The sequence below is a fragment of the Crocodylus porosus genome, unplaced genomic scaffold, assembly GCF_001723895.1.
Source record: "Crocodylus porosus isolate Cpor-Errol unplaced genomic scaffold, CroPor_comp1, whole genome shotgun sequence".
Lineage (NCBI taxonomy): Eukaryota > Metazoa > Chordata > Crocodylia > Crocodylidae > Crocodylus > Crocodylus porosus.
The window spans coordinates 1,526,762-1,543,648 of record NW_017728939.1 but is presented as its reverse complement, the minus strand read 5'-3'; the positions used below and the strand labels follow the sequence as shown (position 1 = coordinate 1,543,648).

Sequence of the window (16,887 nt, the reverse complement as noted above, 5' to 3'; positions counted from 1 at the left end):
AATAACTATTAAACATAGGTGAGGCCAAAAACACTAAGAAACAAGTGAAAAAATTCTGCCGTGTCATCCTTTCCTCTTTTGCGTCTTTCTGTCATCTTGGCTAGATCGTAAGCAATGTGGGACAGGGACCAGTCTTATCTTCTGTGCGTAAAGTGTGTCATCCCAGTGTCGGAGCTAGGAAGGGAACTGACATCTCAGGACTTCACAGATCTATCCTGTAAGCTACTAGATTAATTCCATCTTTTTTAGCACGGAAGTGGATATGTGGGATAATTGAATAGAAATTCCCTCTGCAGTAACTAACCTTTGCCTTTGTGTTTGACTATACTTGAGAAGCGTTTCTGACTTTCTAGGCATTATTGCCATTTAGAAACGCAGCGTGAGAATCAGATTGTTAATGCATTATTTCATGTCATAAAAATGCAGTAAAACTCCTGGTTTCAATTCTTCCAGCCTCTCCCCTATCAATACCTCAGTGGGCCTCCTGCTGTTCTCCATCACATTGCTACATTTCCTTCCTTCTTTTCTTGAGCCATGGTAAATCGGAAACAAATTGAAAGAGGGACCAGAAAACATCAGGTTCTTTTGCTAACGTATATATTTAGGTATTTGTTATTGTGCATAATAGTTTTGCAGCTGTGGGCTAGGTATGCCATGGCCATTTTTTTCTTTCCCTCTCAGAGAAGTAAATTTCCTTCTGAACACTTCTATACAGATCCTCTGAACTTCTGTCTCCCAGATGTTGTAAAAAACCACCACAAGTAATACCCAGCACTTATACAGGACACAATAAGTACTGTATGTGATCTTATAATTGTTGGCAAATGTGATCTTCATGACATTCCCTTTAGAAATAGGTGAGATTCCCATTTTACAGATGGATAAAGCAGGTACACAGTGGTCAAACAGCTTCCCCTAGGGTACTTGGTAGCTCTCTGCTCCTAGAGATGACTCAACTTTCTGCATCCCAATATGTAAAATAAAGTATCTGTAAAAAACAAGAAACAAACAATCCCTCTAAAACCAAACAAGAACCTGGAACAGCTGGGAGATTGTTCAAATGGATTTTTAATGACAAAATATATAGGATGAGAAGAAATAGTATTAAGAACTAGGTCCGTGTTAGCTAAGCCATTTAATTCAACAATTACAAGCAATTATCTGTATATGTATTAATAAAAAGGTCCTGTTTTACGTATATGTGTTACCAGATATGTGGAATATAGCCAGGCCTGCTTAATAGGTATTTTAGTCCCTCTATACACCATGGTGACTGACACCAAAAATTACCTAGGTGTATCTATACTTAGACTAATGAAGCTTGATTGTGAATTTGAACAAAAGGCATCTGAAAAATGTACCTGCTAAAAAATGGAGGCATTGTTTGTACTTGGTAAACCAGCATTGCCCAAACAGAATGGGCTCACCTCACCTCACCTTGCCGTATTGTAAAACACCAAGATCCAGGGTTGCTTCAGAGATTTTTGCAAACCACGTACAACAATGCCATTGAGCAAGTGTGGGTCATTTTCTACATATGCACATGCTTCTGATGTGAAAAATATCAGCAGCATAAGAATAAGAGAGTATCAGTTAATGCATTACACCAAATTTCAGATCTTGATTCACTTGCCTGCTCTGCCAGATGTCATATGTGAATGAGGGCAAGTATCTTAAAGCCAGTTTTCTAAAGAACTCAACTCCTGTCTAGCACTTGGGAGAGATCTCTAAGCACTTGGAGGAGATGAAGGTGATTAGGAACAGTCAGTATGGATTCACCAAGGACAAGTCATGCCTGTCCAACCTGATTGCAGCCTATGACTTGATGACTGGCTGTGCGGATAGGGAAAGAGCAGTGGACATGATATATTTTCACTTTAGCAAGGCTTTTGATATGGTCTGTGGTCTCCCACAATGTTCTTGCAAGCAGGCTACAGAAGTGTGGGCTGGATGAATGGACTGTAAGGTGGGTAGAAAACTGGCTGGCTAGTTGGGCTCAAAAGGTAGAAATCAATGGCTTGATGTCTAGTTGGCAGCAGTCTCAAGTGGAGCATCCCACGGCTTGGTCCTAGGGCCATTTTTTTTCAATATCTTCATCAACAATTTGGAAGATGGGATGGAGTTCACCTTCAGCAAGTTTTCAGATGACATGAAGCTGGGGGGAGTAGCAGATATACTGGAGGACAGGGATAGGATTCAGAGAGACAAATTGGAGGACTGGACTGAAATAAATCTCTTTAGTTTTAATAAGGACAAGTACAAAGTCCTGCACTTAGGATGGCACAATCCCATGCACCAGGACAGGCTGGGGCTGACTGGTTGGGCAGCAGCTTTGCAGAAAAGGACCTGCGGGAGGCAGTGGACAATAAACTGAATAGGAGCCAGCATTGTGCCCTTGCTGCCAAGAAGGCTAACGGCATCCTGGGCTGCATTGGTAGCAGTGTTGCCAGTAGGTCAAGGGAAGTGATTCTTCCCCTCTACTCAGCACTGGTGAGGCCGCTGGAGTCCTGTGTCCTGTTTTGGGCTACAGAAAACTACAGAAAGGATGTGGCCAAATTAGAGAGAGTCCAATGGAGAGCAATGAAAATGGGTAGGGGGCTGGGGGACATGACTAGTGAGGAGAAGCTGAGGGAACTGGGCTGATTTAGTCTGGAGAAGAGAAGACTGAAGGAGGATTTAATAGCAGCCTTCAACTCCCTGCAGGGGGATTCAAAAGACGGAGCTGGACTATTCTTAATGGTGGCAGATGACAGAACAAGGAGCAATGGGCTCAAGTTGAGGCAAGGGAAGTTGAGGTTGGATATGAAGAAAAACTCTCTCACTAGGAGGGTGGTGAAACACTGGAACAGGTTATCCAGAGAGGCTGTGGAGTCTCCATCCTTAGAGGTTTTTAAGACCTAGCTAGACAAAGCCTTGGCCAGAATAATCTAGTTGGGGCTGGTCCTACTTTGAATAGGGTTTGGACTACATGTGACCTCCGGAGGTCCCTTCCAACCCTAATTTTGTATGATTCTAGGCACCAACACAAGTGCTGGTCTCATCTGCAAATCTGGCTACAGTGAAAGCTGCTAGGTACTGGGCTTTGTAGAAAATGTATCTGGAAATCGAGTGTCTTGCTTCCCAACATGTACAATGGGAGTGCTCCTTTGTCTTTTGCTTGTTTTTTAATCAGTTCAGTCTGCACGCACTTCAAGGCAGAGACTTCCTCTTACTGCATGTACATACAGCACTTAGCAGAAAGGGGCACTTATCTTGGCTAAGGACTAGAGACGCCACTGTGATGCAAATAAAAGAACATGATAATATAATTCAATAAAAAGGGGGAATACCAGATTCATTCTATAATCCTCCTCATCTCCTTAAAGGAATCAAAAGACTAGTCCTGCCTTTATAGCTATGTGGGATTATCACATATGCTATACACACAGAGAGCTGTGGGGCACCACAGGGATTCTAACCGAGTGAGGCTTGAGCAACAGCTTTAAGAGTGGAGAAGCCATGAATGAACATATGCAAATGCCAATAAAGCCCAGATGCCACAACATCAGAGTATCTGTTTTTAAATGCTTTTGCTTAATCCCGTGTGTGTGTGTTTTATGTGCCTCTGCCTTTAAATCTGTCTGTCTTTGGTCTGAGTCCAACTACCTGGGCATTTTTGGGATAGAATTAAGCATGGCAGGAACGTTTAAAAGCAATCTGAAAAAGCTTTGTTGTGTAATTAAATTGTCTACCAGGGCTAAAAAAATATCATATCCCATTGCAAATTAAGGAGATTCCAGATACTTTTCAGTTGTATAGGCCTTTTATTTTTAGCCCTCTCGATTGATAAGATTTTGGGTCTAAAGATGACTTAGTCCAGGACTGAATGTTCCCCAAGTATATTTCTAAATAGGAGTTTTCTTCTCTGGAAGGTGTCGCAAATTTTACATTTTTGAGAGCTCTAAACAGTGGATTTCAAGACCTGATCTTTGAAAGCTACTTAGGGAGTTGTAACATTAGTCATCCTAACAAAGATGGATAATATAGAGTTTGTAAGTAAGGTGGCATGAGGCACATAATAAATGCAATTTATTATATGAATAGCACCAGCATGTATGGAAGACATGTGAAATATTGCACACACCCCCTTCAGCTATATATTCACCTGTATTTATGTCAAGCCTTGGACAAGAGTCTACATTTGCTTCTCTTGCCTTAATAGAATGAAATATAGGATCAAGCAGTTTTTAGCTATACAGAGTCTCATATGGGAAGATTTTTCTGTAACACGAGAGTATAATCAATATATGAAATCAATGCATTTGTCAGCTTTCTGAGTCTACTGTGCTGAATTCCATGCTCCTTTACATGAAAAGTTTCCAAGATAAATAAAATGTAGGTGCCTGTTTAAAAACGACTTTGGAAAACAGCTTTAGCCATTAAACATACCTACCTGTTCATGCTTTGTTCTTTAATCAGGGTCTAGTCTGCCACAGGTGTCACAGGCCCCCTTGTGGTTATACTGTAAAAGAAATATATTCCCTTTCTGCAAATGTCCGTGTTCAGAAGAAGGTGCTGTTCTTCTTGTTCCCGTCAGATTCTGAACAAATGTTTTCATGATGCTTAATAAATCAGAAATCAATTGTGATATTTAGAACCAGGTCCAGCTGTACTTTCAGGATCTGCATTTTTGGTTCAAGCTAGACTTCAATAATAAGCTACTATTTCTTGACCTTTCTAACACCTTTCATCAGAGGAGCTCAATATTTTACAGCTAACAAACCCTCTCAATAAATGTAGTCAGACTATTCATTGACTGCAAAACTGAAGCAGATACTTTAAGTGATCTGCCTAAGGACATACAAGGGAACTGTCATGTAGCCATAAACAGAACCCAGGAATCAGTTAAAACGCGTCCTTTTTCTCCCCCCAACTTCTGAAGTGTTCATGGGTCCAACTAGACTGGGAAACTCACAGAAATAAAATATATAGGTAAATAAATTAACACTTCGCTCTCATTGCAGTTTACTTTGGACCTTTCACAATAAAATGAGCCTAATCTCAACCACTATCTACCTGCCCAAGTATAATATAATACCTTTCCTTCTCAGCCGAATCATCTATGAAGCGCCAGGAAAGGCACACAACAGCATTTGGGTAAGAGTGTTACAAGTCCCATATGGCAGCTGTATATTCTGAAGGTTGTAGGAACAATGGACATATCAGCATTTTCTGGAAGAAAGTTTAAAGAAATGTATTCCCCATAGCAAACAAAATGTTTTGCATAGTCATTTTGGTGAGATTTTTGATAACTGCAGTTACAAGTGGACTTCACATTTAAGTCTTAATCATTCTATGCTGTATTTAATTCTTGTGGAGAATTCAAGAAAAAACCCCCAAACTCTTCACAAAAGAACTGCAGATCAGCAAATGCTTGGTAAATTAAGATGCACCTGAAGAGTCTAAAAATAAAATATAGAAAAGACTATCTGAAAAGATCATAAAGAGACTAATTGTTTAATCAAGGTTGAGGGAAATTAAGATGCAGTTGCAAATATGGCAGGAAATACAGCCCAGTTTAATGAGCAATTAATAGAGATAAAAAGAAATCGAGATTTCAAAATGCTAGTAATTCACTTACAAGAATCCATTCCCCTGGCTTTATTACAGTGCTGAAGGAAAAGACTTAGTGAATTTTAAATACTTGCCATGAATTTTCCATAAGACACATCAGAATTGGAACTCTGTCCCACTGGAGTGATATGTCAGAAAAAGAACAAGGGAATACACCTGGAGCAGATTCTCTCTCTGAGATCAGCATACGTTTGTTAGATAAAAGAAACAGTTAAGTATACACTTCAGAGGTAGAACAAGAAAACCTGACTTCACCATAACATTTTAATATTCATTGAGCATTTCCAGATACCCAAAGGGAAAAGAATGCCTTTTCTCTAACTGCCGCTATTATTTTGTTATATTATAATTGAGCCATCATTGTTTGTACCCAGCTAAATTTTTATGGAAATAATTGTATGTTAATTATGAAAAAAAGATCCTAGATGTATAATTTAATGAGAAAAGGAGGTTTTCATTGTAAGCAGTAACAAGGGGTATTTGCTGAACCTGACAATGTGCTCCTGGTAACTGAATTGAATTGCCACACACAGGGAATATTATAAATAAATGAGCCACTCAACTTTGAACTTGATTGGATAGGATAGGATTTTTTCTTCCTCCAGCCCCTACTAGAAAGGATTTAGTTGACTGCTTCTGTAGTTTTATTACAGCATATCACAGAAGCTCTGACTCAATTAAGATACTTAGGCATTTCAGATTCCCTTTTTGTAATCTATTATATATTAATTACTGTTACAATGTGCTGAAGATCTAGCGCTTTCTGGCTTTGATTCCAGAAATTATAAGAAAGTGTAGTCTTAAAAAATATCCCTTTCCTCTCCCGTACACTGAAAGAAGCACTTTTATGCACCAACTCAAACTGGGTTGATAATGAATGTCATGATTACAGCTAGCACATACAAATCGACTGTTGAAAACGGTCAGGAGGCTGGACTGTGATATTGCTTGGACTGCTGGCAGCACGCAAGTCCATAGGGATGAAGTCAAATGAGGAACAATTCGTTTTTTGTAAAGCCTCTTCCACTGTATGCTGGCTCCCCATTAATTTCCTGGAACCTAACCTCAGAAACTTGTTAACAGGTATTGGGGCCCAAGGGTTGAACTCTGTCTGAGGTTGTTGAGGGTGTCTATACACATGCTCCGGGGTGGAAGAGGGCATTTTAATTAGAGCAGCTCCTGGACAGCTGCTCTAATTAAAACACCTCAGCATCACTTGTATTCAGTGTCCCATGTTTCAAAATGGCTGTGGGGCACTTTAACTAAAGCTTGTTTCACGAGTTGTAAAGTGCCCCCGCCACTATTGTAAAATGCGGGATGTGTTCTAATCAGAATGCTCTGGCAGACTCAATTAATTGATTAATCTAATGAGAACGTGTCCGAGCACATCTACAGGCACTTGGTGGCATCCACAGGCTCTTTAGCTCGGTTTGAGAGGCAATGGGCTTTAGTAACCTTTGACCTTTTTAGGTTTCATACTTTGCCCCCAAAATGTTATTGTTATGTAGTTGGTGGCTTTTCTCTAATCACTGAGGGAGGCGTCTAGTTTCCTTGGGGGCCTAAGCTCTTTATCAAGTGAAATAAAAATAAGACCAATTCTTCTTATTGTAAATTCCAAAAAGCCCCATCTTTGCATACTTTTCACCAACAGAGACAGATATGGAATGGCTGCCTCTTAGAAACATGACCACCTCCACTGAAAGAAACCCATTTAATAAAAGCAGAAAATATACAGCTTTCAAAATAGTCTTGGACCCTGAGGTTACTTTGATGAGACCATTAAAATTGAATGGGTCAAATGCAAGATAAAATTAACAACTTTCCAAACTGTTTTGACAATTAGACCCTTCCCCACCCTGGTTTTTCCACATTAAAAGATTTGGAGGAGGTACAAACTTGAAGCAGGTAGTCATTTGCTTACTTTTGTACAGTGGAGTTCCATACTGTCAGCTTCATAATAAAGTCCCCCTTTGTCTCCATAAGGCACAGTTCAGCCAATGGCACAAGTTTTTACTCCCCAAAGTACGTTGTTTAATTAATTAAATGCAACTTCATGATGTATGTGCCCCATTAGTCCCTCCCCCACAAAAATAAAAAGGCTTGGAAAAAATAGTTTATCCTAAATTTATCCTAATAAAATCAGGAGAATGACATCTATAAATCAAGGATTATTTATTTAAATATGCAGCAGATGAACATGCTTCCTTCAGATTTTATTGAAAAATAGGTGATAAATATATTGAAGAAATACTACAAATAAGGTTTAGAGAGTTGGCCTTTCTTCACATGACTTTATTTCTACCTCAAAGTAAGATTTGTTTGGACGTGTTAACTATTTTTGGAGAGTTATATTTTGCCTTAAATGGATCCCTTTAAAATATTTATACACCAAAAGCTAGGGACAGACATTCAAAAAGCCTGAGTTGATTCAATGTTTGCAGGTTAGTCCAACCTGGCTAGGCTAAATCAGTTTTATAACCAGACAGACATCCAAGAAATGCAGGCCCGTGCCTGCAGTGGCTCAGGCTAGAAGCTGGGGGGTGCTAGAGCAGCCCTCCCTTCTCTTCCACTGCTGAGCTGAGGGGGACATGACCAGGCCCAGCCAGGAGGCTGAGATTAGGGAACCCCCTCAACCCTTGATAACAGAGCATTTATGTTCTGTTATCAGCATTTAACACCCCTTCAGAAAACACCACCTTGCTCATTACAAGCTCTTCTTAAACGGCTTTTTCCAAAGGAAGGAATGCCGGGATATTACCATCTGAGCTGTTGATTACCTCCAAAAAGTCCTAAGCTTCAACCAGGTTTATTTCACGCCAGTTTCAGCCATTTTCAAACTGGTTTATGTGCACTGAACATCTGTTCTGTTACAGGTTTAAACCAGTTTCTGGTCACTTAAACTGGTTTGTGAGTAATGTCTGTCCCTAGGAGAGATTTCCAAATTGACTACCAAAATCAAAGCCCACTTTCTAGTTGTAGTTCCTTAAATTCAGTGCATGTAACTCTTACGTACACAATTTGTGATGAAGCAGTACAGCATTTTCCATTTCAGATGGTTAAATGTTTACAAATAAAAGGTTGGTCTGTGCAAATTTTGACTGTTTAAATGATCTCATTCCACTCATCTTGCCTAAATGATATGGTGCTATTGCACCTTTCCTAAGCAAGCATTGTAACTTGAACAGATGTCTTTCCCAATACTCCAGAGGACCAATGAAGAATCAGAGTGCCACTGCATTGACTTTTGATTTAATAAATATATGTGCAATATATTGATAACTGTCTTTTCTTTGTAGTTAGATTCCCTACCATTTAAGAAGAAAACTGGATCACAGCGTGTCCATGAGGAATAAGGATTGTGTCTCAGCATGGCTAGCAAAAGAAATAACTGGAACCAGGGAAGGCTTTACAAGGAAGTCTAACTGCAGAGTGTTAAAACTGGGCTGGAAAAAATTAGAAGGTGCCAGACTGGAATTTCCATATGAAGACCAGCAAAAACAGCAGCCAACAGGAATATACACAAGCTGGCTTTCTGAAAGAAAATAAAATTCAGAGGGAGAGGTCTTAGTTCAAAAGAGACTACTGTGTAGAGGAAAACAAGTGAAGATCCAACAGCAAGAGAATCCCTTAAGCAGATATATGCAGAACCATAGGTTGGTTGCATTTCACATCTTGCCTATGCTTAAAAACATTCTGCATGGACCTTTTTTTTCAGGGAAGAAGGACAGGGAGAGTCCATCTGGGAGAGGCTTAACTAAACAGCAAGGGCTTGGACCCTACCCAACTTCTACTGAACTCACAGAACATACATCTATGATGCCAGAGAGAAGGCGGTAAGTAAAAGCCCATGGACAGGGTACCAGAATGTAAGAGGTATCTGCTCTTCTGTCTGTTTCATAAGAGTGAAGTCATGCTGCACAGGTTAATGCTCACCTGGAGTAACAGAGAAATCAAGTGCAAGATTATTTAATGTTACGGTTCTCTTTAAACAGAGTGCATTCCCCAAACAAGCTTACCCAGGCAGTTAGAAAGGCAAAAAGGTTTTTTATCTGCAAGAAAATGTTTATTCTTTGTAAACCCCACAGAAAAAAAAGAATGCAGCCAAGACCAAGTATTAACGAAAGTAGTGCCAAAAAGGCAGCAAAATGGGGGAACCTCAACACAAAAAGTCAGTGACAATATTTCATGTTCTGCACAAAGATGAAAAACCTATGACATTTCGGAGTAACACTTTTATGGTGACAATTACACAAGATGATTCAAAAATGCAAATGACAGCAACATGCACACCTGGCTAAAGCTAGAAGTTTTATTCCAAAAGAATATCTGTGATTAAAATTATGACTCTTTAATACTTCTATTTTATTGACTTGCTTGTCCTACTTCATTTTTTAAAATGAGGCACACATGCCAATTAACATGAAACTAATTTTTTTTTCTTTAAGAAGAACTTTGTCCTTCCAGAGTCCACTGCATGTTTGCAAACTCATCATGTTTGGTTTATAATTTTGCTAGTTTCCAATACAATTGTGTTTCCCACCCTTACCCACCCCTGCAAAAAAAAAAAAAAAAAAAGTCTTCAACACTTTTCAACACTTCAGAAGTTGCCAGTGCAAACACTTTCTACCAATGTATAATATACATTTTAACTTAAATCTTTGTGCAATTTGTGAGTTTCCTTTAAAAACTCTAAAAACTCCTTGGCACAGCAGCTGAGAATATTCAGCTCCATTTAAACTGTCAAACACAAGATGATGTAAAGTGTAAATCACAGTTGAATAAAATAAAAACCCAGAACTGCAGCTTTTATTAGCCAGCTTTACAGTCTCTTGTATACAGTACATTGCACAGTTCTGCCTTCACAATAACGCCTCCTGTAGTAATATTGTGCCTTCTGTGATGTATTATAATCAAGGCAAGTTACAGAACACTGCTGATTTTTATACCAAAATAAACAGAAGATGTAACCTTGGTTTGTAATGAACATCCAAATTACCACGTACAATTTGCAGTAGTTTCTGTAATGAGCTTGATACAAGTTGGATGACAGTGAAGGGGGAAAAAATAGTTTAAACTATCAAGTTTCCTCTTGAAATGTCTTTTCCCAAGGCACTGTGAACAAGACTGTTAGCAATTCTCAATGACTAAAAACACCAATGGGAATATAAATATTTCACACAACAACCACCATCACATCATCGTCTATTCTTGCTGCTTATTCTTTCCCTTAAATGATGCCCCTTAAATTTGTTTGGTCCTTTGAGGGGTAATTAAATTATTTTCTGCAACATCACATACTCTTATTTAATACATCTATAAATCAAAGCTTTGTTAGATTATTTAACCCTTTCACTCTAAAAACGAAAGAATTTTCATCATTATTCATGTAACTCTGGTCTGCAATTTCAGCTTGATTATTTAAAAAAAAAAAAGAAAGAAAGAAAGGGTTCAGAATCAAGCAAAGCCCTGTGTTTTTCAAGAGGAAACCATGCAAGACTACATAAAAAGGCAAAATTGGCTACTTGAAAACCAAGAGTTGTTTTTAATGCGTTGGCCAAGAAAAATAAATTGCAAAGTTCTGTGAGGTTTTCTAAAAATTTACAAGAAAAACTGATGGGCAGTTCTAGTCAAATCTTGATGTTCTTTTTTTTCTGTTTTAAATGACAACAAATACAGTCTCACACAATACAATTTCATCTTGACTGCGAGAGAGACTCCTGTGCGATGCCTTCGGTATGACAAAATTGCTGGGCAAAAAGAAAGTTGGCATTCATTTCTTCAGGGGTTGATAAACAGAGGCATTGGGATCAAGTCCAGAAGGGCTGGTCTCCACAAATTTGGAAGAGTAATGTGGGGAAACAGGACTCAGGGTGCTGGTGGCTGCAGTGTATGTTATGCTGGGCATTACTGCCATAACTTCTGCTATCTTCTGTTTTAGTTCCTTGATTTCCTGATCTTTCTGAATCATTTGCCCTGAAACAGAAAAGAGAGTGTCACTCAGAACACGCAATACATTTTAATCTAACATTAGTAGCCTGGAGATGATCAATTGTAATTTTTCATCTGTTTTCAACTGTAATTTCCCAGCTGTTTCTATACCTGCAGAGTAGACCTAAACCTAAATGACAGCAGTTTAAAGTTACAATGGCTTTGTTTCCACTTAGACTGGAATAGAGCAGCCAGACAAAACAGTGCCACTGGATCAGCTATAAAGTGTTGGAAGTGCTGTAATGGTTTGTCTGTCCACATCCATGGCCTAATACAGCAAACAGCCATAGGAAACAGACTTCTAACATAGCCTTGGTAATAATACAGAAAACTAGACAAATACTGGGGAATTAAAATGAACAATTATTTACCTAGCACTATACGTTGCCATGGCATTTCTGTTAAATTTTACAGTATTAAACTTCAAAACTATATCGTACTGAAAGATTATTTCTGCTGCCGAACTTTATTTCCTCACTTTAACCATTCTCACTTCATCAGTGAAAAAGGGTTTGCTTATTAAATGCACTCTTCTTCCTTTAATCTTTCCTATTCTCAGTCTCCAATTTTATAAACGCTTGAGAAATGTGAAGTGTTTTCTATGAATCCTGGCAAAAGACATTATGACAGTTTATGAAACGTGCAAAAATTAACCTGACAACGATAATAACGATTTTATAAAAACCCCTCAGTATCTCAGTAGTAAAAAATGTCCTCTAGGCAAGCAAATTGCAGGCATATTCTGATTAAATTTGCTTTCTTATGTGAGCAGCTGAACAAAGGAATGGGTTTGCGTTAACTTGGTGCTCCCTCTACTGGCTGCTGCATATATTCCAAGTTATCTGTTTTCTCTCTTAATTAATGCAGGCATTTTTAAATAAATAATATTTTATTACCAAGACATGTTTGCCTCAAACTTATTAAAATGTTACAGGAGTCAGGCCAACAGCACAAGGTGAATTCAACTACAGAGCTTTACCTTGGGCAATCTCAAGCTGCCGTTTTGCATCTCCTAATGCAGAGAACAGATCCAGCTCGATTCTTGTCTCTGCACTCAGACTGTTCTCTAAGTGCTGTGTTTTATCCTGCATGGCTGAAAGTGCTGACATTAACACCTCTGTATCCTTCTCATTTTCCTTGTACTTCCGCAGCTCCTGGGGGAGTAATCAAGACAAATGTTACTCATGTAGCTTTTATGCACAGGATGTACAGGAAAGTTTTCCATTTCCCCACAGCACACAAATGGGCCTAGCATTACTGCTGTAGAATTAAAAGATAACTGATTTTTTGCATAGGACACTATAGTAATTTTAATTGCATAGTGGTATCATAAAAGCGACAAAAACACTGTACAAAAGACTGCAATGAGGTGAGTAAACCCTATTACTTTCCTCCTTGATCCCAGCTCTGTATACTCCAAATCCATCTTACTGCAACCCTTTTTCTGGAGTTCATTATCTATATGTGCTATCTGGGGAGCTCTGAGATGCTCAGTGAGGAACGTGGAGAACTGAGGTTTGCCGTCACGAAACAGACCTGGCTGCAATTCAGACACGAAAGCGACACCAAGTAACTGTCGCACTCTGAGCTCCGACAACTATTTGGGAAGATCCAGGAGGGGCGTATGTAGGTCCCTGTAAGGAGTTTTCTGGACTTCCTAACTGCTCTAAAAATCCACTTCAGAAAATTACTTTCCTCACAGAAGAGTCCACTAATGAGACTTGGAGTGCTAACATTTCAGACTGTTTAATTTTTAAACAGAAGCTTTAAAGATAATTAATTAAAAACTTTCAAATGAAAGAAACGTGTAAAATAACAGAAAAAAGTGTTTGACTAAAAAGCAGTAAGGCCTGCTAGGAAGGTCCCTCTATTTTAGAGGATTCAAATCACTCAACCCCTTGCGGACTGGAGCCCTGGGAGCTTTCTCGTTACCTGAACTTTAATTTCTAGTTCTCGTATCTGCTCTTCTTTCAGCTTTATATCAAGTGTTAGCTTCTTGCATTCTGTCTCCAGCTCTCTGATTCGATTCCGTAAAGTTTCAGTGCATTCTCCTCTGTAAAGGAACATTAACCGATAGAGGGATTTAAATAAAAAACAAAATAGGATTTTATTATCCTGGAGAGTTAGATAAGTAAAATTAGTGTAAAAATTGTGGAATTCAAAAGCAAACGAACATTATTTTGTTATCTTTAATGAAAGAATGGCCTTGACGGCCAGATAAAAGGTTGAAAAACATTATCTAGTGCTTTGTCTTAAATCAGAGGTTGTTAACCTACAGGCTATGGGACGGATCTAGCTCACTGAACCACTGGATCTGGCCCACGAGGCTCCCTGTGCCACCTCAGGGACAAGTGCCAGCTGTAGGCAGTTCTAAGCACCTGCTTACCTGCCTGTGACCCAGGGTGGGTCATTCTACCCCACAGCTAGAAAGGGTCATATACCCTTCTCTTAAATTTGACCCCAGTACTGTTTCCTGCCATGGCAGGGGGTTGGACTTGATGAACTCCTCAGGTCCCTTCTGACCCTACTAACGATGAAACTGTGAAATGTTAGGAAGTTTGGGACCTTAATGATCCATGGGGAAAAGAGAAAGGAGAATCAGTCATTTCAAACATGTTGGGGCTTTGTGAATTAAAGCCATCTACAATTATGCAGTGCCTTATGTCTTGAAGAATCCCAAAAATCTTCCAACTATTTATCTACAGTAGCATCACCAACAGCCACCTCTGGGATGAAAAGTGGTCACCAACCACTATGTAGCATCTGTGGTACAGTAGTGGACAGGTGACATAAGCAGGGAATTTCAGCTAGTTTGCTTACACCTAACTTATCCCAAAGGAAAGTGTCATTAATTTCTACACAGAACAGCAGCTAGTTTCCTCTCTTTTTAAGGAGACATTTGAAATAGCCATGCATACAGCTCTGCAAAAACAGTCAACTTCCACCAAATCTGAGCAACGGTGAACGGTGAATCCTAATGAAATATTTGCTTTAGGTAGGCTCTGAGCACAGCACCCAGAACTTCAGGAGACATGACCCATTTCCTCCTCAAAAAGAGTACATTAGCTGGGATGCTATACTATGAGTCTCTTCTAAACAATGGCACACTCCAGTGGCAACACCCAAACCACACCATTAACAGATCTGTAAATGCAAGCCTGTTTGATCAACTCCCAGCAATCATGAAGAAAAAAAAATTTAAAGAGTGCCTCTCAAGATAGCTGAAGGCAAATCAGATTGAAGTCATTTATGTAAGTGCTTTGGCTTAAATTTTTATCCTGCCCATTAAAATGCTAGATACATGTTGAGGACAAAAATCTAAGCTGCTGTGAGAATAATGTTTTATGGTACTATTTCCATGTGATTTACACAGTACACAAAGTGATTTATTCCTGACTAAAACTTATCTCCTGGATAGGTATCGGTATGAATAAGACAGCTGATGAAATTTATATTCCTGTTTGATGTCAAAAACTAATAATTCTGTGTTAAATTTCTTTTCCTTCCAGGAGTTCCTAAAAAAAGGCAGTATTATTTTTGTGGAGTGCCCCAGCTTTGCCTTTTTTCTGTTAAAATCCCTCCATGGCCTCAAAAGCCTAAATCAGTGGTCTTTCAGGGAATGTCTATTTACATTTAACAAGCTAACATTTTCCATGCTACTTGTAGAAGAAACTTAGAATGGGGAGAGGCAGCCTCCATGACAGTGAATTTCAACCTTTTTAGACTCAAGGCACCCCTCGATAGACTTGAGAGTCCCTCAGAAAATGTCAGCTCTACAAAATAAAGTAAAATAAAATAAAGCAATCCTTCTGTTACAAAGAACTCAGGAAGACCAACACAGGGCAAAGTGTTTTTAACATTTGGGATTCCTATTTGAAATCTCTGGTTTTCTCTTGTGAATAATTTTTGCACACCTAACAGCGCTAGTGTTGCATGACATACTACAGCACCCTTGAAAGGTCTCAAGGCAACCTAGGGTGCCACACCCTGGTTGAGAATCACTGCCCTCTGAAAACTAACATCAATACCACTATGGCAGCGGACAGAGCGATTCAGCAGGTATTCTGCCAGCTTAAGTCCTTCTGAAGTCAGTGGGCTGTGCAGATTTGGACCCTTGAAGACTATACACATTGTCTCAGTGACCTATTCAATTGCCAGCAGCCCAGAGAGCACAGGTACTCAAATCAAAGATTTACTTTTAGCTCCCCTGTTTAAGAAGCTGCCAAAATAGTATTACTCCTTTCCACCCACCATCCATTTCTCCCTACAGAACAGATAACCACACAGACCATCTATTCTATTCTAAGTGAAAATGGATTAGACCATGCAGTTACAGTAACCTGCCTTTGCAATTATCCTGTTCAACCCCAATTTTTTTCCAAGTCTTTTCTTTAACATTTTACAAGCTACAGGCCAGCTGCTATTTAGCAAGACAGTTCTATAAAGGCTACTGGGAATGGAAAGTGAGCTCCACTGATTTAAGAAAGCATTGCTGGTCAGCAGCTGTATACATGGGCTTCTTTCCCTGGTTCTCCAAAGGTGAAAATCATGGTTTCAGGTGAAATATACTCTCTTGCTTTATATCAAAGATCAATACGTAAGTAAGTTTAAAATGTTTTTAAAAAGTATGTAGAAAGTGTAAAAGTGTACTATCAAAATGTTAAGATAAAAACAAATTAAAACTTGGTGGATTTTTAATAATTTTAATTTTTTTAGAACCAACATCCAAAAACCTGGGTGGCTTTATTTACATTATAAATAGAGAAATATTCCTGTCTTAATAAACTATACATGTTCTAAAAGGAAAGAAATTATCTTCAAACGAAGAAAAGATGAGCTAGAAAATTCATTATTATTTGAAGATTAAAGTGGCATTCCCCTTGAAAGCTGGTTCAAACCAGTGCTGGGTTTTTTCCATCTGCAGGAAGCACCCGCCCTCATCTGTACTACCATCCTTCCTGTCACATCACTTCTCCCTATTTTTAACTGCGCCTTTCTCTTTCCTTTCGGTACATGAAAGACCCATGTCTGACAGACCAAAAGGAACATTCAGAGGCAAGGGTAAAACTGCTTACAACACAAAGTAACTAAACACACACGGGACTAGCTTCCCGGATTAAGGACAATAAGAAGTCCTTCTTCAAATACATAGGGGGTAAAAAGAGGGTCCCAGGTAATGCGGGGCCCCTGCAGGACACGATGGGCAACTTAGTCATCACGCCAGATGACAAAGCTAACATATTTAACGATTTCTTTGCCTCTGTCTTCCTAAGTAGGGACCAGTTC

General features: G+C 39.1%; 1 protein-coding gene across 1 annotated transcript in view; it reads right to left on the bottom strand.

Annotated features, from left to right (window-relative positions):
• Positions 1–9,996: 9,996 nt before the first annotated feature.
• The window catches only part of TMEM57 (transmembrane protein 57), a 44,120-nt gene continuing 37,229 nt past the window's right edge, over positions 9,997–16,887 (bottom strand). Inside the window, exons 9-11 of the mRNA XM_019547638.1 lie at positions 13,534–13,654; positions 12,581–12,755; positions 9,997–11,586 (exon numbers count right to left, since the gene is read on the bottom strand). Coding sequence (XP_019403183.1) covers positions 11,384–11,586; positions 12,581–12,755; positions 13,534–13,654 — 499 coding nt within the window. The 3' untranslated portion in view covers positions 9,997–11,383. The remainder of the gene's footprint in view (positions 11,587–12,580; positions 12,756–13,533; positions 13,655–16,887) is intronic.